General features: G+C 36.5%; 1 protein-coding gene across 1 annotated transcript; it reads right to left on the bottom strand.

The window, feature by feature from the left end:
• Window positions 1-239: 239 nt before the first annotated feature.
• Window positions 240-1,402, bottom strand: LOC107868802. The gene is made up of 2 exons (XM_016715437.2): window positions 925-1,402; window positions 240-802 (listed from the first exon to the last, which is right to left on the bottom strand). The coding sequence occupies exons 1-2, from the start codon at window positions 1,400-1,402 to the stop codon at window positions 240-242; spliced, it is 1,041 nt and encodes a 346-aa protein (XP_016570923.2).
• Window positions 1,403-15,256: the final 13,854 nt, after the last annotated feature.

Genomic DNA, 15,256 nt, shown 5'->3' with positions numbered 1-15,256 from the left:
ACAATGATTCATTGCATCAATTGGAGAGATAAGGCGGTAAAAAGACCAACATAGCATTTTTGATGAGTAATCATATAACCAATACATAATATTGTATAGACCGTGTGAATGATATACCGTAGAATTTACACAGTCTATCGTAGACAATGCTTTAAGTTGATTACAACTAAATGTTAAATTCTATAGAAATGAATATTTCCCAAAATAGTAGCTTTATAGCTGAAGCAAAAAGAAAAAATCTATCTACGATTTGTTAGCCATTCTACATGTGGTTGTTTTGTGCCTTGATTTCTTGCATATTGAACTACTATTCCTCTTTTTGGACTTGAATGTCTCGCCGACGCCCTTAGTGCGTTTGACTTTCTTCCTTCTGAGTTTGCAATCATAGTGGGTGGAGAAATATTACTGTCTCGCACTTTATATGGCACAGTCCATTCGGCCTCTGGAGGGACAATGTTAATAGCTTCCGAATATGCGAGATGGTAAGTTTCAACTTTATAAATAGGTGAAGAGTACTCGTAGATGGAGTTACCATAACCTACGCCATCTCCATACTTTGCTCGCAAAGCTGCCATTGCATGTTCGCACGACATTTTCACCAAGTCAAATTTCCAACAAAAATAACTCCTCTTCAAAAGATTGACCTTGGCAATAACGCCATTGTCGAACACCGTAAATTGGTCGAGACCCTCGTTTGTATTAGTCACATACAAGAATTCGCTCATATTCTTATTATCATTTAGGATCCTTTTCGCACAAGGCATAAATTTATTATTTTGACCAGCGACAAAGGTATGCCGCTCTGTAAACTTTTCACAAAATTTTCTAGCAATTGAATTGAATATGTACGACACGGGGTACTCCCATTCATCCATCAACACCGACTTGATCAATTCGATGATGTTTGTGGTCATCATATCATACCTATTGCCCGAGAAGTTGCTCTACTCCATTTCTCAAAACCAAGCAAATTTTTAAGGACATGTGCTACCTCGGGGCTATTATTCTTCAATTCGACAATATGATCGCTAAACTCATCAATAGTATACACCTTTACCACGACGTAGAAGAGATAAAGATGTTTTCCACTGTGCAGATTTACACCCAGATTTTCAGCGAGGTGCCTCATGCAAAGTCCATGATGTGCATAATTGTAAACACGGGAAAAGACATTGGCAATGATGATATGCCTGTTGGATATAACCCATAGATCTGGTTTATCTTCTATGATAGACTTCAATTTCTGGAAGAAGAAGGTCCAAGAAGAATTGTTCTCTTTATCAATGACACAAAAGGTAACTGGAAAGATGTGATTTTCGGTGTCCTGTGCAACTGCACTCAGCAACACACCCCCGTACTTGCCATATAAATGTATGCCATCGATGGCAATTACCTTTCTCATATGGGCATATCCTTGTATGCAAGCTCTGAATGCTAAAAATTAGTAATGGAACGATCCATTAATATGGTTAAACACAATAGAGTAAGAAGACCCTGGATTCAAAAACTCCACCATATGGGAAAAAGCTGGCTAGCAAGCATATCCAAGCTCCGGTGTCCCGCGAATGATGTTCTTCACAATTACACTTCTTTTCCAACACATCTAATAGCTTACGTTGCAATGTAACTCTTTGAACATAATCCTTTGAATTTCTTTTATCGTTGGACCCTTACCATCTCAAAAATGATTTACGCATAGAGATGTAGACACGTAATTTCGTCCCTCCCCGATATCGTTTTACCCATTTTTACCTTATCCTACCGTGTACCCTCACCCATGTAATTACATCCCATAAAAATACAAAAAAATAACTCTCAACAAAATTCCTTACAAACTTTTATTCTTTTTAACATCCTAACAACTCTTTCAATTAAAAGAAGACACATTACCCATACCCCTACCCCCTCATATTTCTTGTCCACAAAGGCAAAAAGGGATAAACATTAGAAAGGGGGCCCACTAGGAAACTTCCAGGAAAGCCCACAAGGAACCATTTTGTTTTAACGGGAATCATAACAATACACAGAGAACACAATATACCCTCACGACATTTTCTTTCCCACCAACCTCACGATATAGGCACCACTCACACCTTTCCAATCAGAGGAACCTTCCATTTTTTTTGTTTCTACAATACACATCATACACTGGTTGTGATAAAAAACCCTTTACACAAAGTTTTCTCATCACAAAATCACACACACCATAGTCACCGGAGAAAGGGAAACAGTGAGTAGAAAAAAAATAGTGGGTAGGTATTGATTGGATTTTGGTAGGATAGAGCTCGGGTTTGAGAGAGAGATCAATGAGGGAGAGAATGGTGAGAATTTGAAAGAGGAAGATAAAAAAATACAACTTTCCAATGTTCTTGGCCGGAAATAGCATTCTTTCATCGGAAAAATATCATTGTCATCCATTTCTTCTTGTTTCGATCACCGTTGGAGCTCACCAGAGTTCGAATGGGATGGTAACCTTGGATTTCAACCCTAACCCGACATGAATCACTTGAGTTGACCGGTTTTGGGTCTGATTTCGGTGACTAGAAGGAAATAGAAATCAGCAATTGGGGGGGTCTGTATCGATGTTGCTATGGTTGGTTTAAGTCTGTCCGCTTGTTTTTCTATATTTGAGTTGGTATTATTCATTATAGAGGTTTAAATCAAGGTATTACGGATGCGGATTCTACCGAATTCAATTGAAATAATACACTAACTTTGAAAGCCTGACGAAAGTCCAATTCTATCTCTTCTCATTTTTATTTCATAATACATGTTTGATTTTGTGTGAAGCATGATATGATATGAGCGTTTGGTGATTTTGATTCGTCGTTTGATTCCATTGATATTGGTTATGGATTGTTAAAAGTAGAAATCATGAATTGTTTGGAACCTTGAGTTGAATTTGGGGGCAGGAATCAAAAAAATTGATAAAAGTAAATATTATGATATTTTGACTCATGGTTGATGTTGAAAGTGATATGTCATCGAGCAGGTAAGCAGACAGAAGGCTTGGGTAGGCAAATTTAGAACTTATGGATTGTTTTAGTGTTTGGAATGTTTGTGGAGTGATTTATCCTTCTCGTATTTTGAAATTGTATTTATTCACTGGGGAATGCCCCGAGGTCATGTGTATATATTTATTCACTGGGGGATGCCCCGAGGTATCTTGTACCTGGAGGACGTTTGTGGTGAAGACCTGAGGTATCGGGTAGAGCATAGGAGCATAATTTAGGATTAGTATAGGTTAGAATAAGATTTATATTTTAATTTTTCTATTCTGGACTGTATAATTGGACTGAACAATAGTATTTTGGTTTCGGTTTGTTGTTTGATGTGTTTGATGCTTATTTATGTGTTTTATGTGGTTTATACGTCATTAGTGCCAAAATTAGTCAATACTCTCCACCAAGTGACCGTGGTCGAACCACGGGATCGAGGGGTACCTAACACCTTCCCCTCGGTCAACAAAATTCCTTAGCCGGAATCTCCATTAGCAAACTAGTTTAAAGAGTCAAATCATTTCTAAAAGAATATTTCAAAGGTGACTTGGCACACCGGATTATGTCAAGTGGCGAATCTGAATAAAAAATGTAAATAATCCTTTTTCGAAATAAATTTTCAATCTCTTGTCACTTTACGAACTTTAAAATCGAATCTTTTTGGGAGTTAAAAAGAAGGGGTGTGACAACTCTGGCGACTATGCTGGGGACTTTTCAGAATTCGAGCTTATTTTTGGAGTTTCATCGACTTAGTTTGATATTATGAGTGTATAAATATTGTTTGAGTTATTGTTTGTGTTTATTTTATCATTGTTGAGTGCTTACGTGCTACGTGTTTACAGTTTTTCTCTTGTGTGTTACCGTTTTATATCTGGCATCATGTGCATAACCCGAGTCAATTTTTTCTGCAATAAGTCCTGAAGTGCACGTCATGCACACAAACTCTAGTTGAGTCACCCTTATTTTAGGAGGGGGAGCCGTCGAATATATGGAGTGGGTGGAAAGCAAAGCAGCCACTATCGACCATATGCTCCCCCGAACGGCCTTGTTAGTAAACTTTAATGTAGGTCAGCCTTTAGGTCATATTTATCTGCATCATATTGAGACCTAGCGGGACCCACTTGGTCCTTTGTAGGAGACTCACCTTTTAAGCATCCCTACGTGCTAAATGTTACATCTTTGAGGGTAACGTGGTCATTAGACGGACTGATTTGGGAAAAGCATGTGTTAGAAGTAAAGTGTGTAGATAAGAAAGTGTTGAAAAAAGAGAAAAGAAATAGTGAGTCAAAAAGAAAAAAAGAGAGAGTTTCATAAGTTTTTAGTGTTCTTTATTGCTTTTGATTTTTTTTTCTTTCACAATTAAAAAATTCAAAAAGATTTTTTACGTTTTGCACTTATTTTCTCAAAAACATCAAAAAGATTTTCCTTTTGATCCTTTATCATGCACATTATTCAAAAATTTCAAAAAGATTTTTTTAGATAGGAGCTTTTTATAAAAGGAAAATTCAAAAAAGATGATAGAAGTTTTGTATATTTCATATCAAAAATATCAAAAAGATTTTTCTTTCATGGTTGTTGGTGTCATTTTTGTATGAAGTGTCAAATTAAAAATCCAATTTTTTTTTATTTCCATCGAGTACTTGTGTCTCTCAATCCAAAGTTTTGTTTGTTCTATAATCCTTAATTGTCCAATCTGGACGAACTACGCACCCCTAATTCTCCTCTCTCGGGAGTGAGATACGTAGGCAGCCTATTGTTGGTTCAGGGATCTTATTTAAAAAATTCAAAAAAAAAAATTCTTCACTCTTCATTTAGAGTAGGTGTTTCACATACATCTTTAAAAGAAAACCACAAAAAAGATTTTCCTTTTATAGGTTCAAGTTTCATTTTCATATGAAATTTAAAATTGAAAACCCAAAAAAGAGTTTCTTTGGTAATCATAGGTTTCATTTTGTATAGGTTATTAAAGCTGAAAAATTCAAAAACATTTTCGTCAATTCTTTTGAAAAATTGTTTCAAGAAAAAGGAAAAAAAAAGAAAAAAGATTTTAATTGGCCATTTTGGTGAAACTTCACGAACTACGCACACCGGATTCTCCCCTTTAGGGGGTGAGATACGTAGGCGCCCTTTTTGGGTTCGCTGATCTTTTTCAAAGAAAACAAAAAACTAAAAAAAAAGATTTTGAGAAAGTGTTGAACTCTAACACCTTGTTACCTCTTATTCAGTTAGTTTAAGGTGGTTGGTTTGTGGTATCCTGGATGATCCTCCATATCACACCAAATTCGAGGAAGAGTTAGTTATGTCCAACAAGGATATAGAGAGTGAAATCATGGATCAAACAAAGAGTTATAAAAATGAGAGTTTGAAGCAAGAGATAAGTAGACTAAGGCAACAAATAACTAAAATGCATCGAGCCTGGGTTAGTGGGTTGCCTCCTTCTCCATTCTCTACTATTGACCCCGCAAATACCCTGAGTTCTCCATCACAATTGCAAGCTCCATGTTCTAATGTTGTTGATGCACCACAATATGTCTCAGAATTCATTCTAAGCCAAAAGAATCTTAATACTTCCACCACTATTTCTCTATCCCCTCGGCATAAGCCAACTACATTCACAACACCACATGTCGTCTGTGATTTTATTGCTCAATCCTTCACTCAGACATCCACATTAGCTAGATGCCCAACAGTTGTGTTTCCCCATGTTGTTAGTGGATCCATGCTCGATACTCTTGGTGATCATTGTTATACTCTTAAGCCTACATTTAAGTTAATTAGACTACCAAAATTTCTTAACAAGAAGCCTAGCATGCCAGAAGAGCCAGAGAAAATGGTTGAAAAGATAAAGAATGCAGAAAATGCTACTAAAAGTTTCCTAGGACTTATGGGTAAGGAAGATGTTACATACAAAGACTGGGGCATGTCTTCAAGTGTTAACCCCCCTCCAATCCTTGGGATGTCGAAATTTGAGGAGCAAGATAGACATGAGGAATACATTGAATATTTAGGACAATATTGCAATCAATTAAAGGAAACTAGAGGGAAGAAGAATGAGAAAGATGCAACTGTCAATGTAGTTGAAGAATAGGCACATCTAAGAAGGCGTCGTCGTCATTACCGTCAGTCTCAAGCCCAAGTTCATACCCAGGCTCTCTATAATCCCTCCCGAAATCCATTATACTCTATTTTCCCACCTCCATATCTAGTATGCTGTGCACAACCATATGTTTAACTCTCTTTTTATTCACAATGGTGTGCACTAACTCCTCACAGTTACCAAAGCCCTTCTAGGCCCGAGGTTCGATCCAAACCAAAAAATAAAATAAAGTATAAATCGAGGGATAGCTTTACACCAGTTAGAAAGTCGTGTGCCAATTTATCCCAGTGATTGGTACAGTGAGGCATGATCACTCCTCTTCTCAGATATACTCCTGACCCACATTCAAGAAGTTTTGATCCTAATGTATGATATGCATATCATTCTGATGTTCAGGGTCACAGTATTGAGAATTGTTGTGCTTTGAAAAGAAAAATAGAAAGGATGATTCAAGAAGAGTTGATTGTGGCGCAAAACATTGACACCTCAACCATCCCATAGAATTTTTCGCCAGCACATGGTACTGTACAATATATGGGAAGCAATGCTTTGAACATGAGGACCCAAAACTTATTTGTTGAAGGAAATATGTCTTATCATTGTTGAAGTTCTAGTCATGCTGATATGCAAACCAGTGGCTAAGTTATCAGGCTGAGCAGTTGAGAATTCACCTCTCTCCCTACTAGGAAGAGGTCTGGTAGTTTGTTTTGTTTTCTTTTCTGTTTTTTAAATTATTTCAGGGTTGTTTTTCGGGATCTATCTTGTTTTGTTTCTCTTTCATTTTTGTTCAAACCCTTCTATCTTTCATTTCAATGAAATGTGGTGTCCCTTGTTTGTTTTGTCTTATTTTAAGTTCTTTATTTGTCTGCTTTACACAATACATTTTATGTTGATTCTAGTGTTATGATATGCCTATAGATTTTTTAGCCAGATCTTGAAATCCAACTTAATCACAAAGCATTGAATCAGAGAGTTAAAGCTAGAAAAAGAGAGCATATGAGAAAATAGGTAGTGTGCTGAGACATTTGGTGACAAGTTCAAGCCTTCTTTGAAAATTAAGGCAATTATTTTGAGAATCACAAGAATAACTTGGTCATCAATTAAAAAACATTGCTCAATTAGGTCAAACAGCGGATGTGTGATACCGAGGGACAAAAAAATCAACTTCACGAAAGCATGAGTCATTCGATATGAGGAATGTACAACAAAAGTGGAGTGATATGTTGAACAAAGTGCAAGAGTAGTGACACACAGACTCAGTTAAAGTTAATGCTTAAAAATGTCACAAATAATCTTTATCTCTCACTTTCATACTGCATGATATGTACTTGTATTTTCAAGGATTGATATGACGAAGGCATTTTATTCTATTATCCAAACATCGTGTCATCCTTTGTTTATCCCATTTGAGCTTTAGTCCTATTTTCTTTCATACCCTTCTTTTGGAATCAATATAGAGTCAGCAAAGCTCAAAAGAAAAGTGTCGAGCAAAACAATAGAGTCAGAAAAAGTTAAAAAAAAAGAAGAAAAAGAAAATATATCCAAAAAGAAAAAGAAAAGAAAAGTGTAAAGACAAATAGATTCAGAAAAAATCCAAAGAAAAAAGAGGGTCAATAAAAGAAAAAGAATCAAAAGTCTAAATCATGCGAAATAAGCAGCCAGAACTATGTGTGACCTGATTCTCCTCTCTCGGGGGTGAGATACGTAGGCTGCCTTACTCTGGGCTTGGTCCAACCAAATAAACAATTTGGAATTGCCCAGTCAAAAAAAACTGGAACATTAGTTAATCCTCATTGTTTGAGTCGATTCCAAAAGTTGTAAGTCCTACCCCACTTTAACTGTCATTTGGGCCTCATGCCATCCTTTCTTTCTAAACCTATCCAAAAGCCAAGTTACAACCAAATAAAGACCTTCAGATCAATCTTTGAGAATGTTAAGGCTAAGCATGCAATGTAAATGATGACACATTTTGGGAACTGCTCGTCTTCCTCAGCATAGGGAGTCAAGAGAGAAAAATAAGAGAGTCTTATTGGTGAAAACCCTCACGGGCACCATAAGATGACTGTGAGTTGAGAGAAATAAAAAAAAGAGTCTCAATGGTGAAAAACCCTTACGGACACCTTGCCCAATGGTGAGCTAGGAAAAAGAAAATGAGAGGCTTGCTGGCAAAAACCTTTCAAGGCGCCACTAGCCGAATGAGGTCTTAAATGCAATTGACCTAAGGAATCAACTCAATTTCAAGGTCATTAACTCAACAACAATTGGTAGAAGGTTTTGGATAGAATGATCAGGCAGTTTAATCCAATATGGATGGCATAATCGTTAGAATTGACTGTCATTTCTAGATAAATTTTTCATTTCTTTATTTCAAACGGGAACATTCATTGTCTTTTCTTTCTTCTATTTATTTTTATTTTGTTTTCTTGAGTCAGTGTTCCAAATAAAAGTCATTGTCATTTTTCTCTTGTTTTTGAGTCAAGTCCATATCAAAACAAGTGAGAAAAGATTTCAAAACCTGCTACCAGCTTCTTCAATTGCGCAAAGCAAAATAAAGTCAGCATATAAAAGAGACATGATTGTGAGTGAATAAGGCATGCATAAAGTTTTGTCAACAGACAAGCTGGGGAACTCATGAAAATACCAAGGTTTAAAGGGTTTATCTGAGAAGCATGACAAAGCAGAGATACTGTGTTTATTTTGGAGTCACTTTTTATAATCTGAGTTTGGGTCAATGACACGACAAAGCAAGGGCAAGTGCCAGCAATCTGAAATAAAATAAAGGGAATGAACACTGGAGCAGGTGTCGAGACAGCCAAGTGCCGTAAGCCTCCACTAAGTTTTTAACTGATGAATTTTCTTTGTTGAAATAGAGGCAAATTCGCTTCACTTAATTTAACTACCATTAGAAATGCACATCCGGAGGAATTTACTTTCTGTTGAGGACCCTCCTGAAAAATGTGATTTATTTTCTATTCAGGACCCTCCTGAAAAATGGGATTTTACTTTCTGTTCAGGACCTTCCTTAGAAATGGTATTTTACTTTATATTAAGGAACCTCATGGAAAATGAGATTTCTACTTTCTGTTCAGGACCCTCCTAAAAATGGAATTCTACTTCTGTTTAGGACCCTCCTGAAAAATGGGATTTTACTTTCTGTTCAGGACCCTCTTGAAAAATTAAATTTCACTTTATGTTCAGGACTCTCCTAAAAAATGGAATTTCACTTTATGTTCAGGACCCTCCTGAAAAATGGGACTTTACTTTTTGTTCAGGACCCTCTTGAAAAATGGGAATTTACTTTAAGTTCAGGACCCTTCTGAAAATGGGATTTTACTTTTTGTTTAGGACGTTCCTGAAAAATAGGATTTTACTTGCTATTTAGGACCCTCCTGAAAAATGGGAATTTACTTTGTGTTCAGGAATCTCATGGAAAATGGGATTTTAGTTCTTGTTCAGGACCCTCCTGAAAAATTGATTTTTGCTTTATGTTCAGGACCCTCTTGAAAAATGGGAATTTACTTTAGCTTCAGGACCCTCCTAAAAAATGGGATTTTACTTTCTGTTCAAGACCCTCCTGAAAAATGAGATTTTACTTTTGTTCAGGACCCTCCCGAAAAATGAGACATTACTTTCAAAAATAAAATCTCTTTATAATAATCTTTGTTTAGGATAATTTTTCTTTTAGTTTTGATGTGATTTCAGCATCCCACCTGGAGAACAGGGTGAAGAAATGAAAAGTCAAGAAACAAAGTGAAGAAGTTGAAAGTCAAGCAACAAGGTGAAGAAGTTGAAACAAAGCAACGATGTGAAAAGTTAAAAGTTAGCAGATTGAAAAATAGCAAGTCAGGAGCTCACCTGAAGAATAGGGTGAGGAAATTGAAAATTAAGCAATAAGGTGAAACAATTGAAAGTCAAACAACAAGTTGAAGAAATTGCAAATTAGGAGCCCGCTTGAAGAATAGGGTGATGAAGTAGCGAGTCAAGAGTCCAATAGAAGCTGCATAGATAGGATTTTTGTAATTTCATTTATGTTTTAACTTGTAATCTTCATTTTTGATGTAATGACACAGCCGCGGACTGAAACCTCGATGGAACCTCACTCGACTCTCCAACTCGGTATAGTCCATATCTTTCTAATCCTTTGAAACACCTGTCACTTGACTTCCTTATGACTTGGGTAGGTAGGGTGTCCGGCAGGATTCGGTTATCCTTCTTTTTTTACTCCTCTCTTTGAATAATAATCGGGATAAAATTCGATCTCATTGTTTACTTCTTTGTCTGAAAACACTACGTGTTTACATTCAAAGGGGGCATGATGTAGACAAGTAATTTCGTCCCTCCCCGATATCATTTTACCCATTTTCACCTTATCCTACCGTGTACCCTCACCCATGTAATTACATCCCACAAAAATTCAAAAAAATAACTCTCAACAAAATCCCTAACAAACTTTTATTCTTCTTAACATCCTAACAACCCTTTCAATTAAAAGAAGACACATTACCCATACCCTACCCCCAACACCCCATACCCACGTGACCCTTTCCCCCTCATATTTCTTGTCCACAAAGGCACAAAGGGATAAACATTAGAAAGGGGCCCCACTAGGAAACTTCCAGGAAAGCCCACAAGGAACCATTTTGTTTTAACGGGGATCATAACAATATACAGAGAACATAATACACTCTCACGGCATTTTTTCCCCACTAACCTCACAATATAGACATCACTCACACCTCTCAGATCAGAGGAACCTTCTATTTTTTTTTATTTCTACAATTCACATCACACATTGGTTGTGATAAAAAAGCCTTCATACACAGTTTTCTCATCACAAAATCACACACACCATCATATATACACGCACACCATAGTCACCGGAGAAAGGGAAACCAATGAGTAGAAGAAAAATGGTGGGTAGAAATTGATCGGAGTTTGGTCGGATAGAGCTCAGGTTTGAGAGAGAGATCAACGAGGGAGAGAAAATGGTGAGAATTTGAAAGAGGAAGATAAAAACCATGACTTTCCAGCGTGCTTGGCCGGAAATAGCATTCTTTCACCGAAAAAATATCATCGTCGTCCATTTCTGCTTGTTTCGATCACCGTTGGAGCTCACCAGAGTTCCAACGGGATGGTAACCGTGGATTTCGACCCTAACCCAACTTGAATCACTCGAGTTGACCGGTTTTGGGTATGATTTCGGTGAATGAAAGGTAATAGAAATTAGCGATTGGGGGGTCTGTACCGACATTGCTCCGGTTGGTTTAAGTCTATCCACTTGGTTTTTCTATATTCGAGTTGGTATTGTTCATTATCGAGGTTTAAATTGAGGTATTACGAACACAGATTCTAATGGATTCAATAGGAATAATACACTGACTTTGAAAGCCTGATCGGAGGTCCAATTCTATCTCTTCTCATTTTTATTTCATAATACGTGTTTGATTTTGTGTGAAGCATGATATGATATGAGCGTTTGGTGATTTTGATTTGTTGTTTGATTCCATTGATATTGGTTATGGATTGTTAAAAGTAGTATTCGTGAATTGTTTGGAACCTTGAGTTGAATTTGGGGGCGGGAATCAAAAAAATTGATAAAAGTAAATATTATGATATTTTGATTCATGGTTGATGTTGAACGTGATATGTCATCGAGCAAGTAAGCAGATAGAAGGCTTGGGTAGGCAAATTTAGAACTTATAGATTGTTTTAGTGTTTGTAATGTTTGTGGAGTGATTTATCTTTCTCGCATTTTGAAATTGTATTTATTCACCGGGGAATGCCCCGAGGTCATGTATATATATTTATTCAATGGGGGATGCCCCGAGGTATCTTGTACCTGGAGGACGTTTGTGGTGAAGGTCTGAGGCGTCGGGTAGAGCATATGAGCACAGTTTAGGATTAGTATAGGTTAGAATAGGATTTATATTTTTGAATTTTTCTATTCTGGACTGTATAATTGGACTGAATTATATTATTTTGGTTTCGGTTTGTTATTTGATGTGTTTGATGCTTGTTTATGTGTTTTATGTGATTTATACATCATTTGTGCTAAAATTAGTCGATACTCTCTACCAAGCGACCGTGGTCAAACCACGGAATCGAGGGGTGCCTAACACCTTCCCTTCGATCAATAAAATTCCTTAGTCAAAATCTCTGTTCGCAAACCAGATTAAAGAGTCAGATTGTTTTGAAAAGGATCTTTGAAAGGTGACTTGGAACACCGGATTATGTCAAGTGGCAACTCTGAATAAAAAATGTAAATAATCCTTTTTCAAAATAAATTTTCAATCTTTTTTCACTTTAATAATAAAAATCCTTTCGAACCTTAAAATCGAATCTTTTTGGGTATTAAAAAAAGGGGTGTGACAAGTGAAGCAATCAATTCAGAGGATAATCTCTTATGCCTACGGGTGGCGTGTTCAACACCGCATGTGTTCAACTCGACATACTTGTATATGCAAAATCTGCATGAGGTTTCATACTTTATTGCCCTCAACAACTAGCCAAAACCACGAGATAAGCATTTCGCCTTCAAGAATTTGGAGCAGTTCTTCTCCAAACAATAATCAAAAGACTGCCTCACCGCTCTTGTGTCTAGTAGCATTTTGAGCTCTTTCTTGTCGGTGAATGTTTGATCAAGATAGAAATTGGTTCTGTCGGTGAAGGAATGTTCTGGTTATGATCCCGTTCCATGGTCTTCTTCATCGTCTTACGAGTCCGATGAATCGTTTTCCATATGCATAGAATCATATTTTATATTAATGGGATTATCGCCATCATTCTCTTAATCATTAAAATCATCGTCGACTATCGGGAGCGGTGGTGAGGGTTTGATAACGCTCAAATTATACCTCTCTTATGAGAGAGTAAGCGGTCGTTGTCAAATATATAACCCGACTAGGTTGGGGTCGAATCCCACAGGGAATATGGTGCTAATTAAGTTGTATGTAGATTAATTGACTTTTAATCGTTCTTTTTCGTAAAATAAATAGGGGGTTTGATTCAGTTCTCAAATTAATGGTTTCAGTTTAATGAGAAGAAATATGTGTAGTAGTATTCAGATTTAGAGAAATAGCAAGCTAGGGTTATGTCCACCTTGTAGTTTTAAATACTTTCTAACTATAGGTTTTACGAATTCATACATGTATCGTGTTTACAGAGAAACGTATTGTATTTAATAACATAATCCAAGTGTTTCTCAACTATCAAGGACTAATTCACTTTAGTTCTCTCGAATCAAAAGCGTTTACCAAAAATAATACGAAATCTCCAAGTAGTTAATCCTGCTAAGGCATTAACTTATGAAATAGGGGTTAATAATCCTATTTTCTTGTCACTACTCTCTTTTTTGAACATCAACTTTTCTTTTGAACAAGTTCCATTTTAAGGCATATCCTCTATGTTTGCAACTGCGAGAATTAAAGATAAGCAAAGAGAGTATGATGTAAACAAATCAATGCGTAATGAATTCAAAACCCAAAGTGATAGATTGTATGCTACAAGGCTTCCATAACCCTAGCTAATAAACTTAGCTACTCATGAATAAAACGAAAAGCATCATAAATCTATTCATCATACCAAAAACTAGAAGACGATTTTGGTGTGCGAATAGTGAAACAAGAGAGAAACATTTTTCTCTCTCCACCCTAAGCCGTTATTCCCTTCTCAGAATACTACAAAATAATTCAATAATGAATAAAAATTCATCAATTAAGTCTTTTAATAATCTCTTCTCTCATAATTGCCTTCCAAGTCCCTGAACTAATTATAAATGATAAATTAGTCTTGGACATAGTTTCTAGGCGCCACATTTGGTCCAGACTGCTACTCCCTCTTGTGTCATATGCCATCCGCATTCCATAGTCCCAAAATATCTTCATCTACCTCATTAATACCTGAAATCATGCTAATCACATCGGTTAGATCAATTACATAGAAGTAGAGTAAAAACATAAGAAACTAGGCACTTTGTTCTCTAAACTTAGCTAAAATATGGATAAGGTATGGTGCTTAGGCATATAAATACACCCAAGATCAGGGTTCTGATGAGTTTACCGGTCCTTCGAAGGACCTCTCAACTACATTTATCCTCAAAATAGGCCTAAATCCATTTGCATCGACATCCATCATGTACAACAGCACACGTACATCACTATTTATGATCATAGGATTCACCTTTTCCCTCGAATGCATTAGATAACTAATCACCATATTGCCCGACGTGCAATCTAGATCCCCGCTCTACATTACGCTTGCAACCAATTCATCGTACGAACTGTTGTGGTGGACAGCAACGGGGATTGTCACCTTGGTAAAAGATCTCCATTTCCAGCATTTGGGAGTCTCCACCCATTCTCCCATGAAATCACCAGAAACCAGAACAAATTTTTCAATAGACATCCTAGAATTAGGCTTTGATCGATGGTAGATTACGCTTATGGTCTAGGTCGGGTTATATGCACGATCGAAGAATGATGACCAATGGTTGATGACTAGGTAGCTATCTGTATGAAAACCTTGAAATTGCAAATATTGCTTCTAATCAATGATCGTTGCGTTTATGGAATAAAGAAATGAACTGGAGTTGCCTGAGCTGCTGTAATGTACTTTCTAAAGTGGTTATGAGTAATGTGAGTGGTTTCAAGCTTTTTAACAATGGTGGAAAGTGTGTTTGAGAAGATGCCAAACAAATGGGGTAACAATCTATTCAATGGATAAGCTTATGATGTTTGTGAGTGGTTTCCTTTGGGCGAGTATGCCAAAAGGACACTTTTGAAAACTATTTTGCCAAAGAGACAAAAGTCTTGAAAAATTTGTCAAAAGGACACTTAAATCCAAAGCATCATCAACTTTTCCAACTTAACAACTTCACCCTCAAATTTTATAATAATTCACTTTAACCTAATACTTCTAACTTAATAAATTCATCCACAAGTTTTAAATAATACACTTCAACCTACTCCATCATCCACCATTATATATATAAAAATATCGAGGTTTTCAAAAATATTAAATAAAAAAATTCAAAAGCTAAAAATAGAAGGTGGTTGTTTTTCCCTCCAAAAATTTCTGATTTCGGCCACTTTTTTGGCATTATATTTCGGTGATCAGCTCTAAATCAGTCCACAAACATCATAAGATTGTCCCTTGCACCCAT

The sequence above is a fragment of the Capsicum annuum genome, chromosome 4 (genome assembly GCF_002878395.1).
Source record: "Capsicum annuum cultivar UCD-10X-F1 chromosome 4, UCD10Xv1.1, whole genome shotgun sequence".
Lineage (NCBI taxonomy): Eukaryota > Viridiplantae > Streptophyta > Magnoliopsida > Solanales > Solanaceae > Capsicum > Capsicum annuum.
The sequence above is the reverse complement of the archived record's forward strand: the minus strand, read 5'-3'. Positions and strand labels throughout refer to the sequence as shown.

What these genes read in the sequence shown, in the direction of transcription:
- LOC107868802 (XM_016715437.2), bottom strand. Translation starts at nt 1,402, where the DNA reads ATGAGAAAGGTAATTGCCATCGATGGCATACATTTATATGGCAAGTAC. An exon ending in AGCAACTTCTCGGGCAATAG is followed by an intron (nt 803 to 924) that starts GTATGATATGAT and finishes AAAAGTTTACAG; the next exon opens with AGCGGCATACCTTTGTCGCT.